The sequence below is a fragment of the Panthera leo genome, chromosome C2 (genome assembly GCF_018350215.1).
Source record: "Panthera leo isolate Ple1 chromosome C2, P.leo_Ple1_pat1.1, whole genome shotgun sequence".
Classification (NCBI taxonomy): Eukaryota; Metazoa; Chordata; class Mammalia; order Carnivora; family Felidae; genus Panthera; species Panthera leo.
In genome coordinates this window covers 103,940,540-103,959,309 of record NC_056687.1, presented here as the reverse complement: position 1 = coordinate 103,959,309, position 18,770 = coordinate 103,940,540, and the positions used below count along the sequence as shown (strand labels likewise).

Here is an 18,770-nt window from a genome sequence, read left to right as displayed (position 1 = left end):
CTCAAAAATAAATAAACGTAAAAAAAATTAAAAAAAAATCTATTTTAAGTTATCAAAATTTGGTTTTAAAGAAATTAATAAATAGCAGTTATCTCTTGGTAGTTTTAATTTTCTTCTTTCTCTTTTTTATATTTTCCAAGTTTCTTGTTGTTGTTGTTTTCAATAAATGTGCATTGACGTTTTTGTTGTTTTTTAAGCACTGTTCTATAAATTCTAACAAGTACTCCCTATCACCTCATACTTTAATACCAAATTTAGCTCATTGGTTTAGCTTCATGCATGCATTTAGGACAAATTTTTATTTTGAAATTAAAAAAATATATATTTTTAATAACTCCTGCCTGAGAAATTCAGAAGTGAAGGGAAAGATTTTGATTCACTGGAACACAGTGTACATGTCCTTTGTTCTAGAAAGCAATAATTTTTGACAACTTGACATACAGATCCCTACATCTGAAACAAAGTGGGGCAGTAGTCTAGTTTACACATTTTAGAAACTTCGTAGATACATAGAAAAGTAGAGATTTTTTTATTCTCAAGGATTTTATCATTTAAAAACAGGGACTGGCAAGATATATTAACTTGCTTGGACCAAAGAGAGTTAAATAAGGAAATATTTGGAAGGAAGTGGGTGTTAGGGATGGGAATTTAGCTTACAACCTTCTAACACTAAGAAGTTGCCTCTCTTCTCCCACCTAGTGTCTCATTACTCCCCCTCCTCTTTGGAGCTGTGTTTTCATACCTGTCTGGGGCCTGGTGGGGTCTGAGCAGTAGATCTGCCCCAGAACATAGGGAAGGGCAGATGGCGCAAAGAGAGAGATTTAAGAGGAGCTGCCCAGGACTGTCCCACACTCGGCGTCTCTGTGCCTTTCTTCCCATTTCTGCACGGTCATGTTTTATCCATTCTAAGGACCTGGCTCACATGTTCTCCCGTGAGGCTATTTCTGATTTTTTCACTCCAACATAGGTGCTGTCTGCTTTCTGTGAATTCTCCAAGCACAACTTCTTCCAGTTCCTTTGGCAGAGCAGCGAATAGATACTCACTGAAAATAGCACTGGTCAAACAAGTCTGGGATTCCCTGCATGCCAGAACTGCTTCTTGTAGAGTCCTGAGTGCTCATTAACATGCTAAATGTTCGAAAAACCTGTTTAATCCAGTACTTAAAAAGAAAAAGAAAACAAAAACTTTTGATTATAGAATTTTTCTTTTCCAGGAACAATGATTGACATTTTGAGGAAGGCCTGAATGGTCCACAGTTGATGCTTAGTAATAAGTGTTCTTCCAATGAATGAGTGTCCTTATATCCTCATAGTATAACATTTGATATTCTACTGTTAGAAATTATTCCCAGGGGCTGTGCAGGGAGCACCAGATTTCTGAGATATACAGTTACAATCAAAGAGAAGGGGAAGGGTAAAGAATGCAGAAAGAGTTTTTGCTAAAACAAACCAAACATTTTACATATTGCCTAGGGCAGGGCTCTGAATGAGGACAGGGCTCTGAATGTGAATCTGAGGTAGATTCACATTCAATCCTGTGGACAGATATGGGAGCAATGAAAGGTCATAAATGTTCTACGTCCTTTTTTCTCTAAGGTTAGTGTGTTTAACTTAGATGCCAAAAGTTGAAAGGAAGAGAAATCCTAAATGTAAATGCCACTCCTCAGTTACCTGGAAGTCCTCTTTCTCTCCTCTGCATTTTGCATTCTCTCAGAGATACACTGTCAGAATACATATGGTCTTGCCTTTTGCACAGAGCACCCAATTTTTCCTTCAGCTATGGAAGAGACAGAAGAAAATATCTGGAAGGTTGAAAATACCTGGATATCAATTAAACTGATTCTTCCTTCTTAGGAGTAAAAAGTATCAGGGCTAAGGAGAAAGGAGTGAATTGTGTGTATGTGTATGATATGTGTGCTATTAACAGCAATTTCATTTTTAGGTGAAACCCACAGACCTAAGATTGGGGCTTTAAATATCTGTGAGTACAGTGAGAATTGTTGGTTATATTTCATTTCTGTGAAAAACAGAACATTTATGAAATGGGAAAGAAAAATCATTTTCCTTTGAAGATGTAAATCTGGCCTAAGAAGAAAATGCAGTTGAAATGTGAAATTTATGAAAGGAAGACAAAGTGTTTGTTTGTTTGTTTGTTTGTTTAACCCAACAAATTACAGGCTCTGTAAAGACAAAATATCTTTGGTTTGTTGGGGGGAGTGGAAGATAATATTAAAAATGTCCCCAAATTCCTTAGTTTTATATTGAGTTCTTTTCTATGTAGTATTTATCTATACTGGAGGAAATACTGGAGCCCTATACTGGAGGGCTCTGTCTAGCTTCTGATGAGATATAGGGGCATGTCTAGGAAACTATACTGAGAGATACTATGTTCATGCTACTTCTGTATTCCTGAATAAATGGGCAGCAAGGCAAACTTCATCCTCAGTGAGGCCTCCATTATCAGATATGGGAGCTTGTATGGCTTCACTCCTGACTTTATCTTAGGATGGCAATGAGAACCTTGGATACATGGTTATTACACAGCTAAGATCTCCTTCCTCCCATTTCCATTCTGTTATGTCTGAGTCTTTCTTTCCTTTTTTTTCCTTTCAATCTTTTAATTATTTATTTAAGTAATGTCTACACCCAACATGGAGCTTGAATTCACAGCCCTCAGGTCAAGAGTTACATGCTCTTCCAGTGGAGCCAACCAGGTGCCCCATATCTGAGTCTTTCTTGTTGTAACTACTGACTAGAACAGTGGTCAGTGTTTTTAGTTCTTAGAGTTACTGCATATTAAAAATTCCTGTTGGTGCCATTGGCATAGAGAAGAAGGTAAAAAAGAGATTAAGTATAAGAAAGTGGCAGAAAAGAAGAAAAGTTATGAAGAGGAAACTAGGAGGAGAGAAAAAGAATGAAAAGGAAGCTGTAGTGTGAGTTGGATCTAGGAGTCATTTCTTGATCTCACACCTGCTTGCATACTTCGAGTCTGTGAACTGTGAGGGTGTATCTGAAGTAGAAGGTCTTCCAGTCACAAAGCCAGGACTAGAATCTAAGATTATATGTCAGACTAAGGAGTTTGAAGAGTCACTGAAGGTCTTTGGTTAAGTGAATGGTATAAAAACTTTGAGATACCAATTGATGTCAAAGTTGATGGGCAAAGTGGATGGGAAGAGGGGCTAGATCTGTTAAGATGTGGGGCGTGGAAAGCCTGAACTAGAGCAATGGTGTTGGTGAGTAGAGAGGAGTGGGGGGATAGCTGTGAAGACAAGAAATGCTAAGATGGGGGTGACAGTAGTTGGGTGTGTATGATAGCCACACATCTGGATTTTTACATAGCCCGTACTTATAAATATCTGTCCTCAAACTGTAGTGATATTTGACAAATCCCAATATTCAAACTATTATTTCTTTAATTGCTTTGCTTTTGTGGTGGCACTTTTTTTTTCTTTCAGTTTTGTAGATCATCTCCTGATTTTGTCTCCATAAGTAAATATTTCAGAACCTTAGTGGGCTGAAGGAGACAGAGAGGCAAAGGTGACTCTGAAGGTCTATATCTTAGCAATTGAGAGAGCTGTGGTGTCATTGATGAAGACAGAGAAGTTGAGGATGGGAGCTGGTTTGATTAGGGAGGAGTGGTTTGGAAGAGGCTGTGTTCAGCTTTGGACGTATTTATTATTTAAAAATTTTTTTATGATTAAAAATATATTTATTTTTGAGAGAGAGAGAGAGAGGGAGAGCAGGGGAGGGGCAGGGAGAGAAGGAGAGAGAGAATCCCAAGCAGGTTCTGTGCTGTCAGCACAGAGCCTGACATGGGGCTGGATCTCACAAACCATGAGATCATGACCTGAGCTGAAATCAAGAGTTGGACGCTTAACCGACTGAGCCACATGGGTGTCCCCAGTTTTGGACATACTTAGATTCAGGAGACTGTTGTCCAAATGAGTATCTGTTATTGGCTTTGGACTGAATGGATAGTGGGGACAGGGACCGGAACTAGAGAGTTGAGAATCAATTATGAGGAGCTATTGCTTAAAACTGTGGAATGCACTCTGTTCATCAAGGGATAGTTAGCAGATGGAGGAAAAAGCATAATTTAAAGAGAGGTAGAATCATAGTATGAGAAAACCAGAAACATCTAAGTCAGGGAAGCTCAAGGAGGAGAGAGTTTGAAGAAAAAGTTAAAAATTGCCAGATGCTGCAAAGATATCAAAGTGAACTCAGCACACTGGCTTTGTCAAAAAGTGTGGAAATCTTTAAGAGCAGTATCAAACACAAAAGAAAGGTTATAGAACAAAGACAAAACTGCAACTTGAGAAAGGTTGGTGGTGAAGTTGAGACTAGTATAGCCTTAATAAGAATAGGACATGTTTTGTATGAAATTAGTGCCTTACTCAAGATTGCTTGGACAGTGTATTTATTTAAAAGCCTTTGTCTAGTATTTGCGACACAGTTCAAGTAAACTGGAATGCCTTTGATCTGATATCCAACTGAGTTATTGAGCTCACTGCCCTCCATTTTTTTTAAATTTCTTATCTCATTTAGTAGCATTCCTAGTACATCAAAATATTGACTAAAATAATCAATTGATAGGTTTTGAACTCTGAAAAATTATATAGACCACAGAAAAATGTGGCAGTTATACTCTTAAAAATGTGATTCTCCTTGTCTTTCAACGGCCATTGGTTTTTTCAGACTGCTTGTCTTCTGCCATCATTTTAGAGTGTCTTCTGATATGTTTTGGGACAAGCAAAAACAAGCCTCCCTTTGTTTTACTTGTGCACGGTAACTTCTAACTTCTAACTTCTGTTGCTCTCTTTTTGTGTACTGCTAGAAGTCTTGCCTTGATATTTATAGTTTGATCAAAAGTGATAGATATATTGCTGTTTAACTATCTTGGTGACAAAATTGGCCAGCAGATGAAAAGAAATTCAGGAGTATAAACTGAGCACTATAATTATGGTAGATGGTAGCACTGGATCTAAAATGATATTGTGAGTCCAAGAATTCTAAACCAGCCTGTAACAGGTCTGACTTTAGGCAAATTGCTTCATGTCAGTTGGTCTAAATTTCTTCTTTTACATTATAACAAAAGCTTTTTTCGAAATTAAAAAAAAAAAGTGTAAGGTATGCTGAGATATGTGGGTTCATGACATTACATGGTTTCATTTAATATAGCTTAAGAAACTGAGTAGTTCCAGTCATAAGAATCACTTAGTGGAGGTCTAGACTGTAACTGTAAGTTTTTATTCAGATTCCAGCATTGTTGAAGGCAAGATGTTTTGTCTTTCCAAAATTCACTTCCCATTATCATTGAACATGTAGTAGGAAAGGCCATACTACAGACACAGTAATAATGACAGCAGCAGTTAACATTAGCTGAACATTTATTTTGCCATGTATTGATCATTCCTTCAACAAGTATTTATTGATTACCTACTATGTGTCAGGTGGTATTCTGAGTACTGGGGGTATAGTAATGAAAAAATTCTTGCCTTCTTAGAGTTTATACTGAAGAAAAAGTAACTAACTGATCAGTAAATAAAATAAATATGTTTCACTGCCTAACATACTGTAAATTTTATGTATTGCTTGTTGGTTGTCTTTCTTTATCCACTAGCATGTAAGATCCATGAGGGAACGTAGATTAGCCAGGAGAGCTATTATTATTTTTTTTTAAATGCACCTCAGGTATATAGAATTAGATTGATTATTATCTTTGCTTCATGACAAACTGGAGCATTGGTCATTTTATTGTTAGTTTTTTTTTTAATGTACTAATAATATGAAGAATACCTGTGAACCCATCACCAATGCCAAGAACTAGAACATCGACAAGAACTTTGACCTACTAAGTAAGTTCTGTTCATGCTTTATTTTGAAGTGATTTTTTAAAATTTTCTTTTATTCTTTCTTTTCTTTATTTATTTATTTTAATATGAAATTTATTGTCAAATTGGTTTCCATACAACACCCAGTGCTCATCCAACGGGTGCCCTCCTCAATACCCCTCACCCACCCTCACCTCCCTCCCACCTACCATCAACCCTCTGTTTGTTCTCAACTTTTAAGAGTCTCTTATGTTTTGGCTCCCTCCCTCTCTAACCTCTTTTTTTTTTTTTTCTTCCCCTCCCCCATGGTCTTCTGTTAAGTTTCTCAGGATCCACATAAGAGTGAAAACATATGGTATCTGTCTTTCTCTGTATGACTTATTTCATTTAGCATAACACTATCCAGTTCCATCCACGTTGCTACAAAAGGCCATATTATTTTGAAGTGATTTTTAAAGGACTTTATCTCTCTTTATTATTATTACTTAAAAAAATTAATTCCAGTGTGGTTAACTTACAGTGTATATTAGTTTCAGGTGTACCATGTGCTGATCCAATTCTATACATTACTTGGTGCTCATCATGATAAGTGTATTCTTAATCCTCTTCAGCTTTTTCACCCATCCCCCCGCCCATCCCCTCTCTGTTAACCATCAGTTTGTTCTCTAAAATTAAGAGTCTGTTTCTTGGTTTGCTCTTTTTTTCTTTGTTTGTTTGTTTTTCTTAAATTCCACATATGAGTGAAATCACATGGTATTTGTCTTTCTCTGACTATTTCAGTTAGCATTATACCCTCTAGATCCATCCATGTTACTGCAAATGGCAAGATTTCATTCTTTTCTTTAAAAAAAAATCTTTTTTAATGTTTATTTATTATTCAGAGACAGAGAGACACAGAGCATGAACAGGGGAGGGGCCGAGAGATGGAGAGACCCAGAGTCTGAAGCAGGCTCCAGGTTCCGAGCTGTCAGCGCAGAGCCCGATACGGGGCTCGAACTCAACAAACCGCGAGATCATGACCTGAGCCGAAGTTGGACGCTTAACCAATGGAGCCACCCAGGCACCCCAAGATTTCATTCTTTTCTATGGCTGAGTGATATTCCATTGTATGTATACACCACATCTTCTTTATCCATTTATCTATTGATGGACACTTGGGTTGCTTCCATAATTTTGTTACTGTGAATAATGCTGTAGTAAACATAGGGGTGCATATATTTTTTGAGTTAGTGTTTTTGTATTCTTTGGGTAAATACCCAGTAGTGGAATTACTGGATCATATGGTAATTATATTTTTAATTTTTTGAGGAACCTCCATAGTGTTTTCCACAGTGGCTGTACCAGTTTGCATTCCCATCAGTGGTGCATCAGAGTTACTTTTTCCCCATATTCTCGCCAGCACTCGTTTCTTGTGTTTTTGCTTTTAACCATTCCGACAGGTGGTTTTGAATTGCATTTCCCTGATGGTGACTGACGTTGAGCATCTTTTCATGTGTGTTGGCTTCTATATGTTGAAGTGATTTTTTAAAGCAGGCAGTGGGGACAATATGGAGTCCAGACAGGAGGTGGGTGGAGAATGAAATGAGATGACCAGTTCAAGGTGAGGGATGCGAGGCATAACCTGAGCAGTGATGGTGGAATGAAGAACTGCTTGGGGTTGGATTTAAGAGAGAATGCATTATTGCATTGCCATTGTGGCACAGAGTTGTTATTTGCTAAGTGTTCACGTGTGTTTAGATAAGGTGCACGATGATGAAATCACCACTGCTTTTGTTTGCTTTCGTACTTTTAGCATTTGGTGATACAAAGCTAGAGAGTCTCAGCATTTTTATATGAGATTTAAATTTTTATTATAAAATATTTAAGATATAAAAAGATATGCAAAAGGACCTAAAATTTAATGCATTAGACTCCCATATTCACAATTCCTAGTATAAGAAATTAAATATATTATTTCCTGTATTCTGCTCCTTGATTTCATTTCTTTCTCTTGAGCCTTAGTAGTAACTCCACTATTTAAATTGGCTGTTTATCATTCCCTTTTAAACCACCCCCCCGAACTACATATGTGTGTATCTCTAAGAAATTTATAGTATCATTTTGTGTGGTCTTAAACTTTATATGTATGGTATTATGCTGTATATATTTTTCTGCAGCTCTATTTAGCTGAGTTGTTTATGAGATTCATTCAGGTAGATGCATGTAATATTAGTTCACTTATTTTCACTGCTGTTCATTGTGTGGCCATATTGTGATTCATTTTTGTCTTTTTCTGTTAATGAACATTTCAATGATTTCCATGTTTTGGTAGTATAAGCAATGCTGCTATGAACATTTTTGTACATATTTCTTTTTATATAGGAATTTTTAGGATATATTTGTAGGAGTGCAATTGCTAGGTGATAAGATATGCATACTTTATACTTTAGTAGATATTACTGAATTCTTCTCCAAATGGGTTGCACCAATTTACACTTTCATCAGTAGTGCCTTGCAGAGAGTGTTCTTGAACTTGACAGCTAGGAAGTGAGCCTGTATTTTGTAGGCAAGTGTTGCTGCTGCTGCTGCTGCTGCTTCTTCTTCTTCTTCTTCTTCTTCTTCTTCTTCTTCTTCTTCTTCTTTGATGTTTATTTATTTTTGAGGGAGAGAAAGAGAGAGCCAGGGAGGGGCAGAAAGAGAGAGTGACAGAGGATCTGAAGTAGGATCCAAGCCTTTAGTGCAGAGCTCAGCGTGGGGCTCGAACTCACAAGCTGTGTGATCATGACCTGAGCTGACGTTGGATGCTTAACTGAGTCACCAGGTGCCCCTGTTTTTGTTTTTTTAAAGTAAGCTCTACACTGAATGTGGGGTCTGAACTCACAATCCTGAGATTAGGAGTAGCATGCTTTACTGACTGAGCCAGGCAGTAACCCTTAGATAGGAATGTTTTAGTATAATAAAACCATAATAGATAATTAGGTTTCTTTGATAAGTTTTAGTTTAAAACAGTACAGCTAAGAGCCCTGCAAGAGGTCTAGGATTCAGCCTTGTCAACTCTGCTAGGTTAGTTATGATTCATCCCTCTGTTTCCCACCTCCCCAAATTTTGTTGTTATTGTCTTCTCTTCTCTTTTCATTATATTTGTTTATTTCTTTATTCTGAATCTCATTACATTCTAGTAGAATTTTGAAAGAGTACAAAACTAAATATGTATTCAATATGCCTTCTCTTAATGGTAGTGATACTATTATTTATGGAGCCCTTACTATGTGTTAGGCACTGCACTGAATATATTACCTATCTAATTTTATTTGAATTCTCTTTCTTGATAGCTTTAGAAGTAAAGAGGCAAAGGTGAATCAGAACTGAGGTCTTTTGGTGGCCAAGACTGCGTTCTTCCCACCATGCCACATAGCCCCGAGACTTTTTTTTAAAATATACTTTGAAAAACATTTACAATATGGTGTGTATATGTTTTATTTTTTGTACTTTTTTGTAACAGTGTTAATTTTATGCTATTTAAGATCACCCAACATAATTGTCATTCTTTTAAAATATATTCTTTTTTAAAAATATTTATTTATTTTTGAGAGAGAGAGAGAGAGAGAGCGAGCTTGAGCAGGGGAGGGGCAGAGAGAGAGACATACAGAATCTGAAGCAGGCTTCAGGCTCAGGGCTCGAACCCACAAACCGTGAGATCATGACCTAAGCTGAAGTTGGATGCTTAACCAACTGAGCCACCCAGGTGCCCCTAAAATATTTTCACCTTAGCTTTTCTTTATAAAAGTTGACCTCTTGGCAGATCATCAAATGGTTATTCCTTGTATGAAGAAATTAGTGTTCTTTTAATGAACATAATAAAGTCATCCCAGGATTCTGGTTCCAAAGGACTCAGAACTCTATCATTTAAATGAACTAAAATAGTTCTTACCTTTTCTCATCTTTTCTTCTATAGTAATTGTTATTTGTTACAGGACACCTGCCATGGTTAAGGTCCTCTCAAAGCAAAATGTTCCTAGGGATATTTTATATCTGTTAGAATGTGTGTGTGTGTGTGTGTGTGTGTGTGTGTGTGTGTGTGTATACATATACACACATATATACATATATAATTTATGGGTATGTTTATGTATAATAAAAGTGTTACTGGGTCCAAAATTTTTTGTGCATTTGGTATTTAATGTAATACTGTTGTCTTTAGATTCTTTAAAAGTCTCTTTTATAAAAATTGCCTGCTTATTTTCCATAAGTAAGCTTTTTTTCCTAATTTTATTGAGCATCATGATAGTAATTATCCATCAGCAATATAGATTGGAAGGCATATTTCAATTTGAAATGTTGTCAAATAGAAATTACCAAGGGGTGTCTGGGTGGCTCAGTCAGTTAAGCATCCAACTTCGGCTTAGGTCATGGTCTCATAGTTTTGTGGGTTTGAGCCTTGTGTGAGGCTCTGTGCTGACAGCTCGGAGCCTGGAGCCTGCTTTGGACTCTGTGTCTCCTTCTCTCTCTGCCTCTCCCCTGCTCACCCTCTGTCTCTGTCTCTGTCTCTCTCAAAAATAAATAAACATTAAAAAAATTAAAAAAGAAAGAAATTACCCAAATGTAAGTGATAATTTATGTAGTTCCACGATGGTGAAAAGTATTAGTAGTAATGAAAACTAACATGCACCAGATCTAAGAATGTTGAAATAGCTGAGCTACCCACAGATACTATACTACAATTAGTGAACAAATAGTTGAAGTATCTATTATGTTTAAGGTACCATCCCAGGCCCTAGTGCACAAAATTGAATGTAAATTAAGAAAAGTTGAATTAGAATATCTAAAAGGAACAATTTTCAAAAAAGGATTGTGTTTAAGAAAGAGAACATGATTTAATTAGTTTTTTATGGCTGAGTAATTTTCCATTGTGGAAAAAGAAGATATATATATACATATATATATATCTTCTTTATCCATTCATAAGTCAATGTGTATTTGGACTCTTTCCATAGTTTGGCTATTGTTGATAATGCTGCTGTAAGCATCATGTATCCCTTTTGAATCAGTACTTCTGTATCCTTTGGGTAAATACCTAGTAGTGCAGTTGCTGGATCATAGGGATAGTGCCTCTATAAACATTGGGGTGCATGTACTCCTTTGAATCTGTATTTTTGTATCCTTTGAGTAAATACCTACTAGTACAATTACTGGATTGTAGGGCAGTTTTATTTTTAACTTTTTGAGGAATCTCCATACTATTTTCCAGAGTGACTATAGCAGTTTGCATTCCCACCAACAGTGTAAGAGTGTTTGTTCCCCTTTCTCCACATCTTCACCAAAACCTGTTGTTTCCTGTGTTAATTTTAGCCATTTTGACAGGTATGAGGTGATATCTCATTGTAATTGATTTTTATTTCCTTGATGGTGAGTGATGTTGACTATCTTTTCATGTGTCTGCTAGCCATGCATATGTCTTCTTTGGAAACATGTCTATTGATGTCTTCTGCCCATTTTTACCTGGATTGTTTATGGTTTTTTGGTGTTCAGTTTGATAAGTGTTTTAGAGATTTTGGATACTAACCCTTTATCAGATATGTCATTTGCAAATATCTTCTCCCATTCCATAGGTCGCCTTTTAGTTTTGTTGATTGTTTCCTTTTGTGCAAAAGCTTTTTATTTTAGTGACATCCCAATAGTTTATTTTTTGCTTTTGTTTCCCTTGCATCAGGAGACATATCTAGTAAGAAGTTGCTATGGCCAAGGTCAAAAAGGTTACTGCCTGTGTTCTCCTCTAGGATGTTGATGGCTTCCTGTCTCACATTAGGTCTTTCATCCATTTTTAATTTATTTTTGTATATGGTGTAAGAAAGTAGTTGTTTCATTTTTTTGCATGTTGAGATGATGTGGATGGAACTAGAGTGTATTATGCTAAGCTAAATAAGTTAAAGACAAAAATACCATATGATTTCACTCATATGTGGACTGTGAGAAACAAAAAGACAAGCAAAGGAAAAAGAGAGAGAGAGAAAAAAACCATAAAACAGACTCTTAACTATAGAGAAGAAACTGAGGGTTGCTGGAGGGGGGGTGGGTAGGGGGATGGGCTAAATGGGTGATGGATATTAAGGAGGGCACTTACTGTGATAAGCACTGGATGTCGTACGTAAATTCTACACCTGAAACTAGTATTACACTGTATGTTAACTAATAGGAATTTAAATAAAAATTTGGAGGTAAAAAAAGAGAACATGAGTTCAAAAGGGGAAAACATATGAACAAAAACTATGAGACAAATAGAATATAAAAAGTGAGTCTTAGAAGACAAAGAAAGTAAAAAAAAGTCACTACTCATAACGATAAGATTGGAACTGTCTGCTGTTATCTCAAGAGAAAAAAAAAGTCCAATTTACATAAATTAGTATTCATCATTTGTACAAGCTCTGGATGCCTGGAAGATTGCCAGCATAGTCTTTGGTGAGACAAAGTTCAGGGGAGTTCTAATTTACAAGGAACCAGTTAATGTTTTCTGTTCTTTATCTGGTTGTTTCCTGCCTTTGATTTTTCTTAATGCTCTTCTTGATTACAGATGGTTAGAGTAGTGAGGGAGTTTTAAAAAATGGTTGATGTATCATATATTAATATGAAGTAATGTTAAGACTCAGTCTGTTGTGCAAACGTATAAGTGATCATACTTTTGATCTTCATATATAATGATTTATCTTTATAATGTTTGTCATTCATTTTCTCTATTTGTAAAATCAGTATTAGTATAGATATGACCAGAGGTAGTTAGTATAACAATAATACTACATAACTGCTACAGTTTTTTCAATATTTACTATGTGCCAGGTACCCTGCTAAGTACTTTTTATGTATTAACTTATTTAATTCTCACAAGAACCCTATGAGGTAGGCATATTAGTACCCCTCATTTACAGATGATGAAAGTGAGGCACAGAGGTGTTAAATAATTTAAGTTCCTATAGCTCCCAAACCTGGGATTTAAATCCAGGTGTCTGACATTGGAGCTGTTGACAACAATTATGCTACTCAGTATAGATGACCAGGCCTGTTTTTTTTTTTTTTTTTTTTTTTTTTTAATTTGAGAGAGAGAGCGAGCATGAGTGGGGTAGGGGGCAGAGAGAGAAGGAGAGAGAATCTTAAGCAGGCTCCACTCTCAGTGTGGAGCCTGATGCAGGGCTCAATCCCACAACCCTGGGATCATGACCTGAGCCAAAATCAAGAGTTGGATGTTCAACCAACTGAGCCACCCAAGCATGCCCCCCGCCCCCTTTTTTTAATTGACTAAGTCTGATTTAATCTCAAGTTGGTTTCTTTGAATTACTCTGGATATAATATCCAGAGACCAAAAGAACTCTTGCTTTTGTTATGCAGTTCCTATCTAGACATAAAGTTCTTACTGAATTTCAAAACTGGTTATTTATGAGTGCTTGTTAATCTACTGAATCATGAACTTGGTGGTATTTTGAATACATGTTTTAGCACTGTTAGTGTGTGATTAGGGCAGGAAGTTCTTATGAGGGAAAGGTCATGGGCTGGAATCCTGTGGGTGTCTGTTAGCTCGTTCATTCTGTGTGGTCAAAGTCTGTCCTTTGAACCCTAGCTGCCCATCTGACAAAAGTGGACATTTGGAGGAGGGGTGCCTGGGTGGCTTAGTCGGTTAAGTGTCGGGCTCCTGGTTTTGGTTCAGTTTATGATCTCCTGGTTTGTGAGTTCAGGCCCCTCATTGGGCTCTGTACTTGCTGCACGGAGCCTTTTTGGGATTCTTTCTCTCTCTCCCTGCCCCTCCCCTGCTCATACTCTCTCTCTCAAAGTAAATAAATAAAGTTAAAAAAAAATTTTTTTATAAGTGGGCATTTGGGCATATGGGTGTCAGATGTGAGGATGTGGATAGATCAGTGCACCTCCATCACTAGGGCGATGGCCACAAATCCAAGCTCTGTCACTGAAAGCCTCAGTGGAAAAAAAAATTATATGCAGTAGTCCCCCCTTATCTGTGGTTTTGCTTTCTGAGGTTTCAGTTACCTTGTCAGGATTTCATTGTTTTTAGACATGACCTCACTGTAGGTGAAAGATAGTCTTGCCTCCAAGATTAGTCTTATGATAGACATAGAAATGTATTGACATCTAGGTGTTTCAGCCTTAACTGTTGAAAGGATATGATGAACTGCAGCTTGGGTTTTAAGATGGATTTTGATCCATACCTCAGACTCTGGTTTGGGGTCCTTGTTAGACCCTGGCTTAATGATGCCGTTTGCTTTTGTTTTTTTCATTATACTTTTAAATATCATCAGGAGCCATTAGAACAATTGGTAAATTGAGCATAGTAAATGAAAGAAAATGTTTTGTGAAATTAATAGATATGGAGATACATTCATAGCAACAACAAAAGTCACACTTGAGTATTACGGAGTTTCTTTGGCAGTTTTATGTATTAATTGTTAAAAATGTATCAGCACATTTTATGTGATTATACTTACCAGGTACAGATGAATTCTGTTCCTGATAGAATCATTATATAAAGTCTATTTAGGTTTATTTCATCTTTATGTCTCTTAAAGCTCATTTTTTTTTAAAGATAATGTGATCTTGGAGTAGGGCTTGCAGCAAATTGTGAAAATGTTATCTCCTGATACTATGCATCCTAGTGTTTCTTATTGAAAAGTAATACCTTTAAAAGAAAATACATATTTACGTTTATTGAAGCAAATTTATTGGATAATGGCAACAATCCTTGGGTCAAAAACAGCAATCACAATCTGACTTAGTTTTATCACCCTCAGGAATTTTTATTAGATCCCCTGTACAGTATTATCAGCTATAAATAGAGATCAGCTAATTTGATGAAGAAACTCTAGGTCTACAGATAATTGAACAAATATATCATGGTTTAAAAAAAAACTCACATGAGATGACAGTAATAGTGAATAGGGCAGAAGAAAGAAAAGAAGTAGGAAAGAAAAGGGAAAGAAAATATAAAGGAACAATGGTGGATTTGTGTGCAACAAAATGCGGTTCCAATACCGACCTACTTAACACACTTTCTCACTGGGAGGCCATTGTTCTTTCTCGAACTCTTTTTGCTTGGCTGCATTCCCTCCCCATTTAGAAGGAGGACAGTCCCCCTCCCTCTTCCTCTGGTCCTTTGACCAGAGACTAATGTTGCTGAGGTTGTTGGGGAAGTAATGGCATTTTGCATTTGCAAATGTGGTCAGCCTCTGCAAGGGTTCGCTTCCAGCAGAAATCTTGTTATCCTCTGAGATACATTTTTACTAGCTGATTAAAAAAAAAAAATCATTATGTCTAAAGAGGTTTATTTGATAGAGAAATAAGATTCCTTTTTGTTGTTCTCTCCCTTTTCCCCCTTCTAGAGGGGAAATTCCAAGGGTAGGACTGGCAGAACTGGGGAAATTGTGTGCATGCTCTATCATCCAGAAAGACTTCTACTTTTAAAGAAGACCCTTGGAGAGGTAGGACAGAAAGTATAAAAGAATGGCCAAATTACAATGCCTAACAAAGGGATAGCTCTTAGACTGTTTTCACACAGGCTTCTGTGCTCCATCCAATTGAGTGATGGCGTAATGTTATTAGTGTAGGATAATGTATGTAGAAACCATGTGGATTAGTGGGTTAGTGCTTCTTGATGCTATATAAATATGGTGCTTAAGTATCTTTAGAAAAACTAAACAAAAGCACAACACCCCAAACACCTTTTATTTATAATAGGTTACCAAAATCAACTAAAATGGCTTAGTAACAAATACCCAGATAACCTGAGAGAGATGCATAATTAAAAAAAAAAAAACAACAACACTTGCTCTTCACTGAAGCATTTGTGTCTGAATCTGTGTACCTCCAATAGCACGGTCATTCTTAAGTTAGTTAAGGAGACCAGTTGTTAGAAGGAAGCAGTAATTCCAGGGCAGGGAAGTCACACAGCGAGAACATGATACATGTTGTCATTTACTGGCCCAAGGAAGAGCATGTGGTAGAAGACTCTGGTCTCCTCGGTATTCCAGAACATGCTCTGTGCTTGTTTACCTCTCTGCACAGGTTGTTTCCCCTACCAGTTAAGTGGGTTTCTTTGACCTGGAATGCCCTCCCTCTTCGTTTTTATTTATCAAAACTCCACCCATCTCCTGGAAGATAGGGACCCAACCCTTTGTCTCAGTATCCTTAACAGCCCCTGTGGTATCTGGCACCAGCAAGTGGTCAATAAATGTGTAATATATGAACAGGTGAATGGAAGGAAAGAGGGAAGCACAGCTGGCATTTGCCTACCTCACTTCTCAGCCCACAAATAGTTGTTAGAAGCAGCTTTTCAAGACTTGTCCCATCTCTGATTTGTCTTACACTCTCCTTCCTTTCACATTCTTCTCATTAAAACAAAGCAAAACTGTGGCTAAGGAGGCTGCCAGACAACTCACTCAGCTACCAGAGAGGGATGCTCTTCTGCTTTGTATCTGTAAATACATCAGATACACTTTATTGTTTTTTCATCCACCTTTAAAAAAATGGCTGATTTTCCCTTATTGGGGGCCTTCTGTTCCCTTCTTGCCTCACTAAGTCCATTTACATCCTGCAGGTAGACAGGCTGGAACAGGGTTTCATTTGTAACCTGTCAGCTCTACTTGTCAACTGGCAGAGATACAGTTGAGCATTAGGAGGGTCTTGGGAGGTAGGGTTATTAAGGGAGCAGCAGCTTGGTTTATCAGGGGAGTGGGAGGTGTGGGATGAATACACAGATACTTTCCAGTTCATTAAAGTGGGCAAAAATCTCAAGCTTTGGTCCCAATGTCCTACCTTTCCTCGCCTGTTCCTCGACACATTAGGGTGTCCTTCACACATGCTGCACCAGCCTACAAAACTGTAGCCTGGCAGCTGCTTCTCAGTCCTGGAAAACTCAAGTGGATTGGCCTATCACATAAACAGGACTGAAATCCTTAGGGTAGTTGAGAAAACAAGAAAGAATTTCAGAAACCTGATGATGAATCTTGGCTTTATGAGCTGACCTTGCTCTTTGTTTGGGCATTTCTTTGAGTACAGTGGTTTTTAGCTTAACTTAAAACAAAATGTGAAGTTTTCTTTTGTTATCATCATTCTCATCCTCATTATCCTTTTGGTAATTGTCATAGCTGCTATTATTATTTTTTTTTTAATTAAAAAAATTTCTCTTACATTTATTTATTTTTGATAGGCAGAGAGAGACAGAGCATAAGTGGGGGAGGGGCAGAGAGAGAGAGGGAGACACAGAATCCAAAGCAGGCTCCAGGCTCTGAGCTGTCAGCACAGAGCCAGACTTAGGGCTTGAACTCACAAACCACGAGATCATGACCTGAGCTGAAGTCGGACGCTTAACCAACTGAGCCACCCAGGCACCCCCGTCATAGCTGCTATTATTGAATGCCAACCCTGAACCAGCCATGGTCCTTATGCTTTACATGGATTAACTCGTTTAATCTCCCAGTAACCTTCCTAAGGAAAAATTGACCCTGACCTATAATAATCTAGTACTAGATCAGAAGGAAGAAGCACATACATTTTCCTTTGGAGGCATTAGTTTGAGGTAGGGTAAAGCCATGAAGGGAAGTCATTTATAAACTTTTTCCTGGGAATGAGAGTACTTTATATTATTCCTACCCCACCCTAAAAGTTTAATATTTAGTTTTCTAAACGGTTTAGGGAAATTTAGATTTACATGGAAGAGAGACAAGTCAAATCATAATTACACTTTGTGGCTCTGAAAATAAATTTTCATTTATTGCTGAATTTTTTGGTCTCAAGATTACATGAGATTGATAGGTCAGATTCGATCCTTAGTCTACAATTGCACATTCTGCAATGGGGGAAAATTAAGACCTAAAAGTTATACTCAAAGCTTTTTTTTTTTTCTCCTGGTGAATCTTGATATTATATTTTCTCATGCAATTTCAAAACTTTAAATAGTTTAAAAATATCCTTAAGTCTGCTATTTGTAAGTGTGCATAAGATTTCAGCAGTAGTAGATTTAAGAGTATTTAAGAACTATTTAAAGAAGCTTTCTAATTGCCCACTTGAGCACAGATTATAAATCAACACAACATTTTCCAAATTCCTGTTCTATGCCAGGAACTATGTTGGGTGTTGGGGTTGGAATTCAGTTGAACAGTACCAGCTATAGCCTCCACCTACCTTGGACAGCACCCAAGAGGGTTTAATGTTGGATGCATTGGAATGCACTTGTTTAAACATGTTTCATATGTTACCAGGGAGAACCCGAGTTTTTCATTACCGGCCACATGATTAAAAATCAACCTATGTGTGGTCTGAGTTAACTTTTTAATAAAAATCAGTGATGAGTTGGGGGTAAGGAGGAAGTATTAGGTATGTTTTGAATATGAGTTGATGGCAACAGAGGCTTTGCTCGTATATATTTTCTTTTAGTCAGCAATCCTTTGTGATACTCAGTATCATTCTGTAATTTGAGTGGAATTAAGCTTAAACAGCTCAGAATTATATAACTAAGACATTATGTTTTAAGTACTCTTCTGAGTTAATCTCAGCCAGCTAGCATGACCCCTGTTATACAAAGACGGGTATAGAGAGGATGAGAGGCAGGTGGCTAGGCTCTTCTGCATTGCTAGTTCATGGGACTGATTTAGTGTTTTGGATTTTTCAGCTAAATAATCCTAGGCTACCTTCTAGGGTCAGACAGGCTGTGTGTGAGAAGCTCAGGATCCATGTGAAGCAATGAGCAGAGGCATAAGAAATCTAGATTTGAGTCCCAGCTCCTTCTTATATGCCACCTATGTTATCTTAATGAAGCTTAAGCTCTCTGAAATTTGGCTTTCTTATCAGCAAAATGGATATAATGGTACTTACTCACAGATTGTTATGAAGATTAAGTCCAAAGCACCCAGCACAATGCCTGACATGTTTAAGACCAGTGCTGGCAGTCTCTTCAACTCCTAGTGATTT

The 18,770-nt window shown here is 37.2% G+C and overlaps 1 protein-coding gene across 7 annotated transcripts in view; it reads left to right on the top strand.

Moving 5' to 3' along the window:
* The window catches only part of PPM1L (protein phosphatase, Mg2+/Mn2+ dependent 1L), a 288,540-nt gene that overhangs the window by 51,996 nt on the left and 217,774 nt on the right, over positions 1–18,770 (top strand). The window contains exon 1 of one of the 7 annotated variants that reach the window (XM_042903667.1): positions 15,085–15,283. The exons of the other annotated variants lie outside the window; for them this stretch is intronic. Coding sequence (XP_042759601.1) covers positions 15,233–15,283 — 51 coding nt within the window. The 5' untranslated portion in view covers positions 15,085–15,232. Of the gene's footprint in view, positions 1–15,084; positions 15,284–18,770 lie in introns of those variants that run through there. 7 annotated transcript variants of the gene reach the window in all.